The sequence below is a fragment of the Peromyscus californicus genome, unplaced genomic scaffold (genome assembly GCF_007827085.1).
Source record: "Peromyscus californicus insignis strain IS unplaced genomic scaffold, ASM782708v3 Scaffold_4__1_contigs__length_199733344, whole genome shotgun sequence".
In the NCBI taxonomy this organism is placed as follows: domain Eukaryota; kingdom Metazoa; phylum Chordata; class Mammalia; order Rodentia; family Cricetidae; genus Peromyscus; species Peromyscus californicus.
This window is the reverse complement of record NW_026294562.1, coordinates 122,252,457-122,265,144: the sequence shown is the minus strand read 5'-3', so window position 1 is coordinate 122,265,144 and position 12,688 is coordinate 122,252,457. Positions and strand designations below refer to the sequence as shown.

Sequence of the window (12,688 nt, the reverse complement as noted above, 5' to 3'; positions counted from 1 at the left end):
TGGGGTAGACTTAATTCTCCCTCTCTGGGCAGTCATCAGCTGCCTGTAGTCCTTTGTCTAGGCCTAGACAAAGGCCTGTGAGATTATGTTAGTGTCCGTTGATGTCACTGTTCAGGTTTCATTTAGTCAGTCACACATGTTGAAGTATAACAAGTGTAGCTTCCCTGGCATTTGCAGCAGATTTTTTGGTCCCAGGGCTTTTATTTATCTTCCTACCCCCTCTTTGGTGATGTTCCCCAAGCCTTAGGTGTGGGATTTGTGTTGCAGATACACTAATTTGGGAAGAGTACCCCACAATCAGTTGCTCTCAGCATTTTGGCCAGCTGTGGCTTTTTGTATTGGTCTTCATTAGCTGTGAAGAGATGCCTCTCTGATAAGAGATGAGTGCTATACTTAGCTGTGGGTATCAAGATAGATGTTTGGAATGCAGGTAGGAATTATACTGGTTTGTAGAGTAGTAGACTCTCCTCTGAGGCCCATGATCTAGCCCTAGATAATTGGCTAGGTTTCTGTTACCAAGCATGAGTGCCCTCCTGTTGACTGGGACTGGTGTCTAATTAGATAACGGTTGGTTCCTGCCAAGATAGGTGCTGCTATTGCACCTTTAGGGATGTTTTACCAGGCTGGTCGCTGTTTTTGGTTTTTTCTTTTTGTTTTTTGGTTTTTTTGAGACAGGGTTTCTCTGTGTAGCTTTGGCACCTTTCCTAGAACTTACTCCATAGCCCAGGCTGGCCTCGAATTCAAAGAGATCCACCTGCCTCTGCTTCCCGCATGCTGAGATTAAAAGTGTGAGCCACCGCCACCCGGCCAGGCTGGTCACTGTTACAGTTCATAGGCTTCACAGCTGGATAGGACCGTTGATTACCTCCCTCCTCTGGTAGCGTTCATGGCAGCTTGCAGTGTGATAAAAGCGAGTCCTCAGAGAGGAGGCTTTGGGGTCAGTTCTAAGTCCTATGTCCAAAGTATCTCTCCAAGTGGCACAACTTCATATATATGCATATATATGCACATACACTAATATTTTACACATAATTTTAAGTAAATATAAAATATAAAATACTATGATTTCTGTGGCCTTTTCAATCATCCTTAATGTTATTTACCCCTCCTCCTCCCTCTCCTGTATTGATCTCTCTCCTTCCCTCATTCCGAATTAAAGCCCTCTCCCTCTGATGTTTTAATTTCTCCCTTTGTATCAGTTCTGTTGCTCCTGTTTCTACCTCTAGAGCACGGGAATTGGATTCGTGTGCCACTGTACCTGGTTTTGTCTGGTGGTATTGATTGAATCCAGGGCCTCCTATGTACTAGGTAGAAATTCTTCCAATTGAGCTATATCCCCAGCTATACTTTTTAGCTGCAGAATTCCTTTTGATAATCTCTATTGCTTGCTGATAATTTTATGTTACTTATGTATTATTTCCTGGTTTCCTTAATTTTTGTAACCTGTGGGTTCATAAACTCATTGAGTACATTGAAGACTCCAGGGTCTAGGCTACTTGAGGGGTGGTTTCCGCCAAGTTCTTGTTTCCTGTGATTGGACCTTTACTGTTTGTTTGTACACCTTTGAATTTTTGTTGTTGTTATGAACTAGCTATTCAACAAATTATAATGTAAAACATTTCTTATTGTGTGTAAAACTGAAGTTTCTGTCTTTTATCTTTGTGTTCAGACAATGACTTACCAAAGATTTTCATAAATGTCTGGATTGAAAAAGGATTGGAAAAAGCTGTACCTTTCCCTTCAGTCTACTGATAGAGGGCTAGAGAGATGGCTCAGTGGTTTATAGCCAGCACTTGCTGCTTTTCCAGAGGACCTACATCCATGTTGAGTGGCTTACTACCACCTTTAACCCCAGCTCCACGGAGAGCTGATGCCTCTGGCTGCCACCAGCAACTGCACACACACACACACACACACACACACACACACACACACACACGCACGCATGCACGCACGCACGCACACACTTAAAATTTAACAAAAATCAATCTATTGATGGATGCTGTGGAAGAAAGCCACTGCTGTTTGAGAGGGCTGTACTGACCCACTGTCTGCAGCTATCCCACAGGACAGAATCTTACACTGGCTTGTGTCTTTTTTTTTTTTTTTTTTTTTTCTCCTTTTTTTTTGAAATAGAGTCTCACTGTTGTGTCTGGACCTTGCTATGCAGACCAGGCTGGCCTCAAACTCACAGAGATCACCTGCCTCTGGCTCCTGAGTGCTGGGGCCAAAGGTTTGCATCAGGCCAGCTTGTGTCATTTTTAATCAGTGCTGATGCACTGCTCTATTCTGTTGAGGCCTGAAAGCATAAGATCTAGCTCAGAGTTTAGCATCCTCTCTAGCTAGGTAATAAGCCACATGTAAGTTCAGAATGCTCCCTTTCAATTGCTGCTGTCTGAGAGGGTTAAGTGAGATTTATAGCTGACACTGTTTTTGCATCTTAGGTTATCATAAACTGCTGACTAAGAGTGTGGCTGAGACCCCAGTCCATAAGCAAATCTCCAGGCGGCTGCTCCACAGACAGATCAAGGGCAGGTGAGTGACAGCCCAGTCCAGACCCCTTCATACACCCAGGCCACCTTCAGCACTATCTCATAGGCAGCTCTTTGCCTTCTCTTGACTTTCTTGGCTAATTCTTAACCCTGTTGCTTATATTTTGCTGGTAGTAGAACAATCTACACGATTCCACTCTGGCCTCTTTTGCTGGGTATAACTATTTTGAGATTTATGCACATTGCTTGTATCAGTTCATCCCTTTTTATTACTAAGTAGTATTCCATTAAATGCATCTTCTGCATTCACCTATTGACATGGGGAAAGGTGGGTCCTTTTTCCTGCCAGGCAAGGCTGGAGATCCAAGTTAGCCTGTGCTGATAGGGGTACAGCTGGGGCTTGTTTTTCTCTGTAGTCACTAGTTGGACTAGGGTAATTACTGCCCCTTTCCAGAAGAGAGCTCTCTCTCGGGAGTAAATTTTGTCTCAGCCTTTTGGTATCTGTGGTCAGCTTCTCCAGCACCCAGTCTGAGATATGAGCAGCAGAAGTAAAACCCAGGGAGCTCACTGCCCCCCCCCCCCCCTTTTTCAGGTCCTCAGTTGACTGTCTTTCTCTCCACATCTCATTAAGAACAGGGGAAAATGCATCTACTACATATTGTCACAAATCTGCCTGGACATTGGGCAGATTCTCACACTTATGAAAGTTGCAGGGTGATTGTGAGAAGTGAGAATGATGTCCTCGACAAGCTGACAGGCACTAAGGCTCTTCACAAACATGCCTACTCTTTACTGTGACTATACAGTGTTTAGCTGTACTTTTTTTTTTCCCAGAGCTGAGGACCGAACCCAGGGCCTTGCGCTTGCTAGGCAAGCGCTCGACCACTGAGCTAAATCCCCAACCCCTCTGTACTATGTTTTTAATACATTGATGGAATAAAAACTCTTCTATTTTAAAGCTAATTTTGACATTATAAAAATACAGTAAAAGCATCCTAGGGGCTGGAGAGATGGCTCAGTGGTTAAGAGTACATAGTCTCTTACAGAGGACTTAACTTCACTTCCCAGTTCCCAGCAACAATCTGTAACTCCAGCTCCAGAGAATCCAACAACTCCGGTCTCCGTGGGCAATGCACATGTGCACAAGCAGACAGACAGACAGACAGACATACTTTTTTTTTAATATCTTAAAAAATTCTAGCCATTTCATTCTCCATAATAATTATATATATTATATATGTTATATATTATATAGAGAGAAAGTGTAGCTGATGGTGTTGTATATTAGCTTATGCAAGATTCATGCTTCAATCCTCAGCTCTCACAGGGATAATAATTGTGAATGAGAGTGCTTACCAATACTAATATTGTTAAACCCCAAGACTTTTGTAACGTTGCTGAGTGTTTTCTCTGTCTTTAATATGTTTTTGTTGTTGCATTCTATGTAAGTGTGTGTGTGTGTGTGTGTGTGTGTGTGTGTGTGTGTGTGTGTGTAGGTTGAGGACAGTTGTTTTTTTAGAGCTGGTCTGTCCTTCCACCGTGTAGTCCTGGGGATAGAACACAGGTTGCAGGGCTTGGCACAGGCCCTTCCTGAGCAGCGTGCCCGCCCTGTCGTCTTTACTGGGTAAACCGTGAGTGAGTGCTGTTTACTGTGCCGTCGCTCTTCCAGCCCCTTCCTGAGCAGCGTGCCCGCCCTGTCTGTCTGTCTGTACTGGGTGAATCGTGAGTGAGTGCTGTTGACTGTGCCGTTGCTCTTCCAGGTCTTCTGATCCTGGCCCTGACATTCACGTAGTTGAAGAGTCTCCTGAAAAGCAGGATGGTGAGCATGCTAGCTACTCTTTTTGCATTCTGTCTAGCTTCTACAAAAGCTTCAGGTAGTTTTCACTCAGCGTATCCTCAGATAGTTTCCAGAAATCAGGGTGGCTCTGGATCCAGCATACACATATGTGAATGTTGCTTTACAGAAAATGTATTCAATTTCTGGGGAAGAAATAATTTTACATAATAGAAGTAGGCCTTGGTGTGAGGATTCAACTTCCATGTTACACAAAGTGCTGTGATTTATTTAAAGTGTGTCTTAATAAGGGCAGGTGTTCAATGTTCAAAATCTACTTTCTTTTCTTTTGTTTTTGTATTGTTTGGGGTTGTTTTTTGTTTTGTTTTGTTTTGTTTTCATTTTTTTTTGCTACACAGGGTTTCTCTGTGTAGCCCTGGCTGTCCTGGAACTTGCTTTGTAGACCAGGCTGGCCTCAAACTCACATGCCTCTTCTGCCTCTCAAGTGCTGGGATTAAAGGTGTGGGCCACCACTGCCAGGCTCAAAGACCTTTTTCTTAAATTGTTTAAGTAACTCATGTTTGTGACAGAAAAATGGCTTAATAATTCCAGCACTCAGAAATACTTTTAACGTATTTTAGTGTGTATTCTTCCTAGACAAAAATATATGTTTTGTACATATAGAAAACCTAGTTAAGCTGGGCATGGTGGTGCAAGCCTTTAATCCCAGCTCTACCGCTCTGTAGGCAGAGGCAGATGGATCTCTGTGAGTGCAAGGCCAGCCTGGTCTACATAGAGTTCCAGGGCAAGCGGAGTACATAACAGAGAGACTCTTGTCTCAAAAAACAAACAAACAAACCTAGTTTTTGGTTTTGTTTTATACAAAAGTCACACTATTTATACTTTTTGTTCTTTCTGTCATGCTTAGAGGTGACAATTATGGGACTTGTAAAGGAATAAGCTCATGGGTCAGTGTTTTCTCCTACCTTGGTGGGACTGTGTGTCAGTCTCTTGTACACTTTTTCAGAGACACTTCAGATGGTGTCACAGAATGATGCCTGCACAGACTATGGGAGATGCTAAGTCTGAAACCCCTCCTGTTTACCAGCTCTGCTTCTGGTTTTGCAGAAATAGGTTTGAGACGAAGTCCTCGAATCAAACAGTTGTCGTTTAGCAGAACAGATTCTGGTTCCTTCTATTCTGTGTCTCAGCCAAAGTCTCGAAGTGTGCAAAGAATCCACTCATTCCAGAAGAAGTCAGGTAATCTGGGCACATCTGTCAAGTGAATGTTTTTGGGAATTTGACATTGTCTCAAGGTTTGAGAAATAATTAAGTTGATGGCTAGACAACAGTCCTTGGCCTGTACCCATTCCTCCCTTGGATTCCTACAGCCGGCCGGCCGTCCACCCTGCTGTTTAGGTAACTCATTCACTCCTACACACCGTTCCCCGGGTAGAGGGCAGGCAGTATCAGTTTGTCTGTTCATTGTGTTATCCATTTTTACCTTGGCTAGTAGATATGTTTTACAATATATTTATACTTAAGGTAAGTTATTTCAGTTGCTTCCATTTCCTAAAATAAGGTTAAAATCCAGGAAGACAGGGCCTAGAGAGATAGCTTAGTGGTTAAGAACACTGGCTGCTCTTGCAGAGGAAGGGTTCCCAGTATCCACATGTGGCTAACAACTGTCTGTAACTCTAGTTCCAGAGGATCCAGTGCCCTCTCTGGCTGCCTTAGGCACTGCATGCACCTGGTGCACACTTATATAGGCAAAACCCTGTACATACCATAAAATAAAAATAAATAAAATCTTTTTTTTATGCAGGAAGGCAGCAGTCATTGCAGTTATGCACATCATCAGTTGGGATTTTGCCCCCAACTGCTCTGAAACGTTGTCTTTCTTGTTTAACAATGTTGGAAGCACTGGGCATGGTGGTGCATGCCTTTAACCCCAGCACTGGGAGGCAGAGGCAGGTGAATCTCTGTGAGTTCAGGGCCAGTCTGGTCTACAGAGTGAGTTCTAGGACAGTGAGTGCTACATAGAGAGACCTTGTATGGGCCCCCCACCCGACCCCCCCAAAAAAATATTGGGAGGGCAAGTTTTGAGGAAGAATTAAATGTTTTTTTACTTGCAGACCAAAGAGAAAATTTTCCAGTCCAAAGTATTCGGTCTCCTAAAACACTTTTTTTTGGGGCACTGTCTGAGATAACTGGCTCCTCCAAGAAGGGCTCAGCTGGAATGAGGAAGTCCTCCAGAAGCATGTTGGATTCTGAGATGTCTACAGCTTACCAGGTATAAAATTCCTTTAATGTTTAAAATGGTACTGTCTTGGGGAATATAGAGAGAGACATTGCTGAAAGAAGCAGGTGTCCAGTAGAAAAAAGAAAACTGGGGCTCGCTCTATAGAGAATAAAAGGTATGGGTGAAGTGGGTTGGCACATGTCTTTAATCCCAGCCCTTGGGAGGCAGAGACAAGCAGATCTCTGAGTTTGAAGCTAGTCTGGTCTGCATAGTGAGTTCCAGGACAACCAGGGCTGTGTAAAGAAATAAAAGAAATAAAATAAACTAAACAGGAAAGTCTTGGGGGCTGGGTTAAGCTGCATGAACGGTTACTGGAAGGAACATGGGGTTTAAAGTAGCAGGTTTGTCTGAGGTCATGGCAGCGAGGAGATAGAGGTGCTGTTGGCTGCTCCTTTGGCTGTGCCTGCCATGGTGTGATCACTTCAGAGGCTTTTCTAGGTTCTACCTTCTCCCATCCAGTCCCATTTGACTGCCCATCACTGTTCAAAACCTGGCAGTTGCTCTTCATGTGTCTCAGGACGAAACCACTGAGCCAAGTCCTGCCTGTCTTAGTGCAGACGTTTATGCTCACCCACCTCTCCTCCATTCCCCTTAGTCAGTTCCACCTGGAATATTTTATTAGCCAGCCTCCATTTGGATCAAACTGGTCTTTCTGGAAGGTAGATCAGGCCTTGCTAAAGCAACGTTCCCTAAGTTTTCCTAAAGCAGAGCCTTTGCGTTCAGAAATCATCATTTTGTTTGAAAATCACTGAAACTGCTTCATTGTTAGAGGATGCCACAGAGCTACATGAACATGGCCAGTCTCCCCAGGGCAGTCTCCCGGGTTCTCATGGGTCCACCATGGGCTGGCCTGAGCCCTCCCCTCTTGGTGCTGTTGCTACTTAGCCTACCTAGAAAGCTACTGGTGTTCATATTTCTGCTTTTGTTTGTATTGTTTTCTGTAAATAAAGTGCCCTCTGCCCCACTTTCCCAGTCTCTGCCTTCTGCAGATACCCATTCATTTTTTCTGTTAGTACTTATTTGTGTGTGTGTGTGTGTGTGTGTGTGTGTGTGTGTGTGTGTGTGTGTGTGTGTGTGTGTGAGAAGTGGTGTGCATATGCCATAGCACATGTATGAAGGTCAGAGGTAGCTCTGTGGAATTGGTTCTTTATTCTTACCTTTATGAGGGATCCAGGGATCAAACTTAGGTTGCCAGCCTTGTATGGAAAGCATCTTTACCTACTGAGCCATCCTGTTGGCTCAGGCATCCATTCTTGAATGCCTGCTTCCTAAGTCATTCTTCCTCGTCCCTCAACTGGGCTACACAGCCTCCTCTGTGCTTTTCTGCATGTCCCTGCCAACTCACTGAACATGGAAACTAGTTAGCCTGGGCTTCCCTTGAGACTGTCCAGTCATGTTATAGAAAGATGGGTATTTGACTGCCTCACCTTGTGGAGTTTTTTGTTCTTGTTAACAAGAAGGAAGGAAATCTTTGGTTTGGGAGTGGCCTTTCTGAGACATCATTGCTGCTGTGCCTATGTGTTTGTCTATTCTATTGCCCTGCCACCTCCTGGATCCTAGGAAAAGTGTACCAGTAAAATATGAGTGATGTTTGGGAGAGGGAAACGGGTCTCTATTTCTAATTCTCGATTTAAGATCATTCTTTTGGCTGACTTTAAGTCTCCTCTTTGGTTTTCTAATTGTCTTAGAGATCACTAAGACAGTCTTTAGAGAATATAGATTATAATATTCAAGCTCTGAAATAAACATTTTTTTTCTTTTCAGACTCCCAAAAAGAGTAACCAAAAATCTCCAAGCTTTCCTAAAACTACACCAAGAAGGTTCCCTCGTACAGCACAGACCTCACTGTGCACTCCAGAAAGACTACAAAACTCCCCTACAGAAATAACTCTGGCTGAGCGGGCCATTTCTGAGGCTTCCTTAAAAGAATCCTCCTCACATGGTTATAGCTCACCACTGGCATCAAAAGTCACTCCCCAAAAGAGAGCCTCCCCAGCAGAAGAGACCTCTCCTCTCCTCACAAAGCTGCCCAGAACACCCAGGAGACCAGACATCCAACCACCTCGATGCTTATCGGACTGTATGAATTCCAGTCCAGAAAGCCCTTATTGTCCAGCATCCCCAACTCCCTTGACTGCTAATTCCCAAAGTCACTGTCGAAGCCCTGTAAGATACTCCTTCAGAACACCTCCCCGGATGGCCCTTGCTGGCACCCCTGAGCATCAGAAGCACCAACCACTCCCTCTCCCCAGGGCCTCTCGGGCACAGGAACCTACACAGAAACTGCAGGAGAGAGCTGTCAAAACCCCAACGAGGCCAGCAGACTCCATTACTTCTTCTCCACCTTGTTCTCTAAAGGAGCACTTTACTTCTCCTGGATGTGATGTCTCCTGGCGTCCACTTAGGACATCTTTGTCAGCCTCCCCTCCTCCTGGAGAACTAAGTTGGAAAGCACACCAGACATCACCCAGCACAGCTGCATCTTTCCCTTACCCTGTTCCCTCAACTCCTCCTAGAACCCCACCGAGAATGACCTCCCACCCCAAACCCCCTTCTCCGCCATCTAAGCTTGGGAGACTGTGGAGAAAGACCTCCAGTCCTCAAGACTTTCCTGAGTGCCAGCCGGGACCCTTTGCTGCTCCAGTGCTTGAAGCAGCTACCAGCCCAGGGGCCATCACAGGCTCTAGAGGACCGCAATCCCAGTCTTCTGAAGGGCAGGGCTACCAGGGCACTGGGCTCAGCAATGACTGGCAGGTATCTTCTCCTCTGCTCATTGCAAGTGACACAGAGCACCTTCCTCTGACTGAAGCCCAACTCCATAGCCTGGAGACCCATGAGGGGGAAAGTGGCATCTTGCCAGGGGAAGACGGTGAGGGGCCAAAGACCACTGTTGCTGATGAGCCTCGCTCTGGGTCTGGCCCTGGGATTCCTCCACCTGTCCCTTCCTCTGTGTCCAGCTCCCCTGAGCTGCTGTCCTACACCTGCATGGCAGACCGAAGGCAGAGCAAGGCTACTGCTCAGCAGGGGAGCCTGCAGGCCCCGGAGGCCACTGGCAGCCCTCAGACCTATGAGGTTGAGCTGGAGATGCAAGCTTCTGGCCTTCCCAAGCTCCGAATTAAAAAGGTAGACCCTGGAGCTCTTCTGGAAGCTGAGGCCCTAGGAAAGGACAGCCCTCCAGGAGAGGAGGGTGCCCTCCCTGCTCTCGGCATGCCCAAGGCCAGTAAGTCCTCCAGTAGAGTTGAGCACACCTATCTGTCACCCCCCTGCCTCCGGCCCTCACACAGCACGCCTGGCAAGAGTGGGGGGCAAACCTTCATCTGCCAGTCTTGTACTCCCTCCCGCTGCCCGTCCAGTACCCCCTCTCCATTTCAGGCAGATGTTGGGGTTTCTTGGACACCATCTCCCAAGCAGAGTGGGAAGACCACTCCTGAAATTATCAAAGACTGGCCCCGAAGGAAGAGGGCCGTGGACTGCAGTGCTGGTCCTGCTGGCAGAGGCGAGGCCAGTGCAGACTTCCCTGGGGCTTTGTCACTGCTTGAGCCTGAGCCTGAGCCTGAGGGAAAGGAGCATGGCCTTGAACATGGCCTCCCTAAGGTTCTTGTCTTGGAGGATTTTGAACTAGAGGGGGTGTGTCAATTGCCAGACCAGTCACCTCCCAAAGACAGTGTGTCTAAGGCTGAGGAAGCCTCCTGGGGACAGTTTGGATTAGGCTCCAGAAAGAGACTCTTGTCTGCCAAGGAAGAAGCTGAATACGATGTCAAAAGGGTCTGTGATTCCCTGAGCGAAGAGCCCCAAGCCAGCAAGCATAGAGAGTGGTCTCCACCTTGGAATGCACCACCACTCTGCTCAGTAGGGGAAGACGAGGTGTTTGTTTCTGGTGAGTTTATTTTTCAAGCCAACATGCGGTGTGTTTTCTCTTGGGCAGAGTGGTGAGGAGGTGTTTGGAGCTGTGGGTAGCCTGGAGTCTTGTGGGCCTACACTTACCTTGTGGCATCTCCTTAGGCTCCACCCCACCCTCTGGCTGTATGGTACGGAGCTGCCTCTCTGCCAGTGGTCTGCAGGCCCTGACCCAGTCTCCGCTGCTGTTCCAGGGAAGAACACCGTCCTCTCACAGCAAGGACACCAGAGGTAATCTGCCTGTTACAGGTCCCAGATGCTCACCAGGGCTGAGCACTCCTCCTGTGTGTGATTTGCAGAGTTCTCTTGAAAGTGCAGACTGGGTGGGAAGATGATTTTGACCCTGCAGTGTCCTGTGCCTTTCCCAGAGAGGCTTCATGGTAGAACGTGAGGCATCTGAAGAGAAACCTCTACAAAATCTTATCAGACTAGTTCAGACAATGGGAGTGGTGTACATGCCATGACGTTGCTGGTCTGTAGTCTTGGGCAGTGAAATGGCCTGGGCAGCACAAGTGACAGTGATCAGGGCCAGCCACTTCCTCACAGTAGGTTCATGTCCACATTTCCTTTAGTTCATCACGAACAAGTTCTGTCGTCCTCTGCCATCAGGCCCTAGCTTTTCTCATCTGCTGGCCCTTACATAAAAGCATAGGATCTGGCTGCTCAAAACACTGGTTAGAAACATAAGCGGCGCGGGACTTGGGTGGCTCTCTCCTCACAAAACATTTCAGCCATGCAAAGTAACATAAACCCCTCTAATCCGACCTAAGAGAAAGCCCTCTGTGTGGACACACATTCGGGTACTTTGCATTTCCAGTGGCTTGTCGCTGTCTGCACATATCCCTTATAACAAGTGTAGGTGACACTCCTGAGTCCACGCTTGTGAGACCCTCTGTGGTTAGAGCAGGCCTCACTGATCTCTGCTTTTCCCCAGATGAGGATATGGATGTGTTCCCCTCCACTACCGAAGAGTCTCCTTTCAGGCAAGCCTTCTCCCGGAAACGGCCTTTCAGAACCTACACGAGGAAGAAGCTTATTAGCTAGCCCTGGTAGAACACAGCTGGAGGACTCAGAAGGAGGAACACTGCAAGCCTGGCCAGATCCCTCTGGGGCAGTGCTCCAAAGTAGCTTTCTCTGGATGTGGTAACAATGCCAGGCTCATACCACCAATCCCAGCAATGTACCCAGAACAGGAGTGGCCAGAACTTAATGGGACTGAGAAAGTTTACAAGTAAAGATGACGGCAGCTAGGTCCCTGTGGACTTAAAGAAGTTGGGGGCTTTGCAGGGTGTGGTACCTGCCTATAGTCCCAGCACTTGGGAGGTGAGGACAGAAAGCCCAGAAGCTCCTGACTGCATAGCAAGTACAAGGATGGCCTGGGCTGTATGAGACCCTGTCTCAAAAAACAACAACAAAGACATTACGAACCTTGAGCCTTTCCCCATAGTCATTGTTCAGCTTACCACTGGAATGTCTCATGGTCTCCCAGTCCCTCTCATGGACTTCATCTGAGGCCAGGCCCTGGCCCTTTTAGGGAAAGTTAGGAATCTGGTGGGCAGCATGGCAGCTGGTACTATGACTCAGGCAGCCTGGAAGTCTAGACACCAAGCAAGGATCCCATTCCAGTGTCCCCAAACCATGACCTTGGTGAAATGGAGACACAAGAACCCTTGACATACTCCCTTGAGGTGTTTGCCATAGGCTTGAGTTCCATGACACAAGCGGTACTTCATAAACTAAGACCTGTATGTGAAAGACTACAGCAAGAAGCGAGGTAACAGTAAAGTCACCCTGGCTACTTAGCCTAGGAGTGATTGTGACCATGGTCCAGAGATCATTGCAGGGTCTGCCCTGAGAGCCAGCCACCTCATGGCAGAGTCTTAGCCTGGTATGTGCTTGGCACCTGTGTTGACCTGTAATCAACTAAACCAACTCGCTGGAGTCTTGGCAGGAGCCTCATGTGTGTGTGTGGGGGGGGGGGGGGGGGGGGGGGGGGGGGGGCTCAAGACTCTCTCTTCCTATTGTGGGATTCCAAGTGGAAACTACCATTTCTCCTGTCAAAGATGTGTTCACTTTGTGTGGTTGACATGAACAAGTAGAAACGAAGACAAGGGGCGGCCCTGGAGTGCCTGCCTGGGTCAGTCCCAGTCCCACGATGAGTAAAGAAGACAAGGCTTCACGTTGGCTCAGGCTCTCAGAGGTCAAAGTTCATGGCTGTCTGTC

The 12,688-nt window shown here is 47.1% G+C and overlaps 1 protein-coding gene across 1 annotated transcript in view; it reads left to right on the top strand.

The window, feature by feature from the left end:
- Ticrr (TOPBP1 interacting checkpoint and replication regulator) overlaps window positions 1-12,407 on the top strand; it is a 45,372-nt gene extending 32,965 nt beyond the window's left edge. Inside the window, exons 16-22 of the mRNA XM_052713448.1 lie at window positions 2,445-2,535; window positions 4,253-4,311; window positions 5,395-5,526; window positions 6,402-6,559; window positions 8,333-10,445; window positions 10,571-10,696; window positions 11,400-12,407. Of these exons, the coding sequence (XP_052569408.1) occupies window positions 2,445-2,535; window positions 4,253-4,311; window positions 5,395-5,526; window positions 6,402-6,559; window positions 8,333-10,445; window positions 10,571-10,696; window positions 11,400-11,509 (2,789 nt within the window). The 3' untranslated portion in view covers window positions 11,510-12,407. The remainder of the gene's footprint in view (window positions 1-2,444; window positions 2,536-4,252; window positions 4,312-5,394; window positions 5,527-6,401; window positions 6,560-8,332; window positions 10,446-10,570; window positions 10,697-11,399) is intronic.
- The last annotated feature ends 281 nt before the right edge of the window (window positions 12,408-12,688 follow it).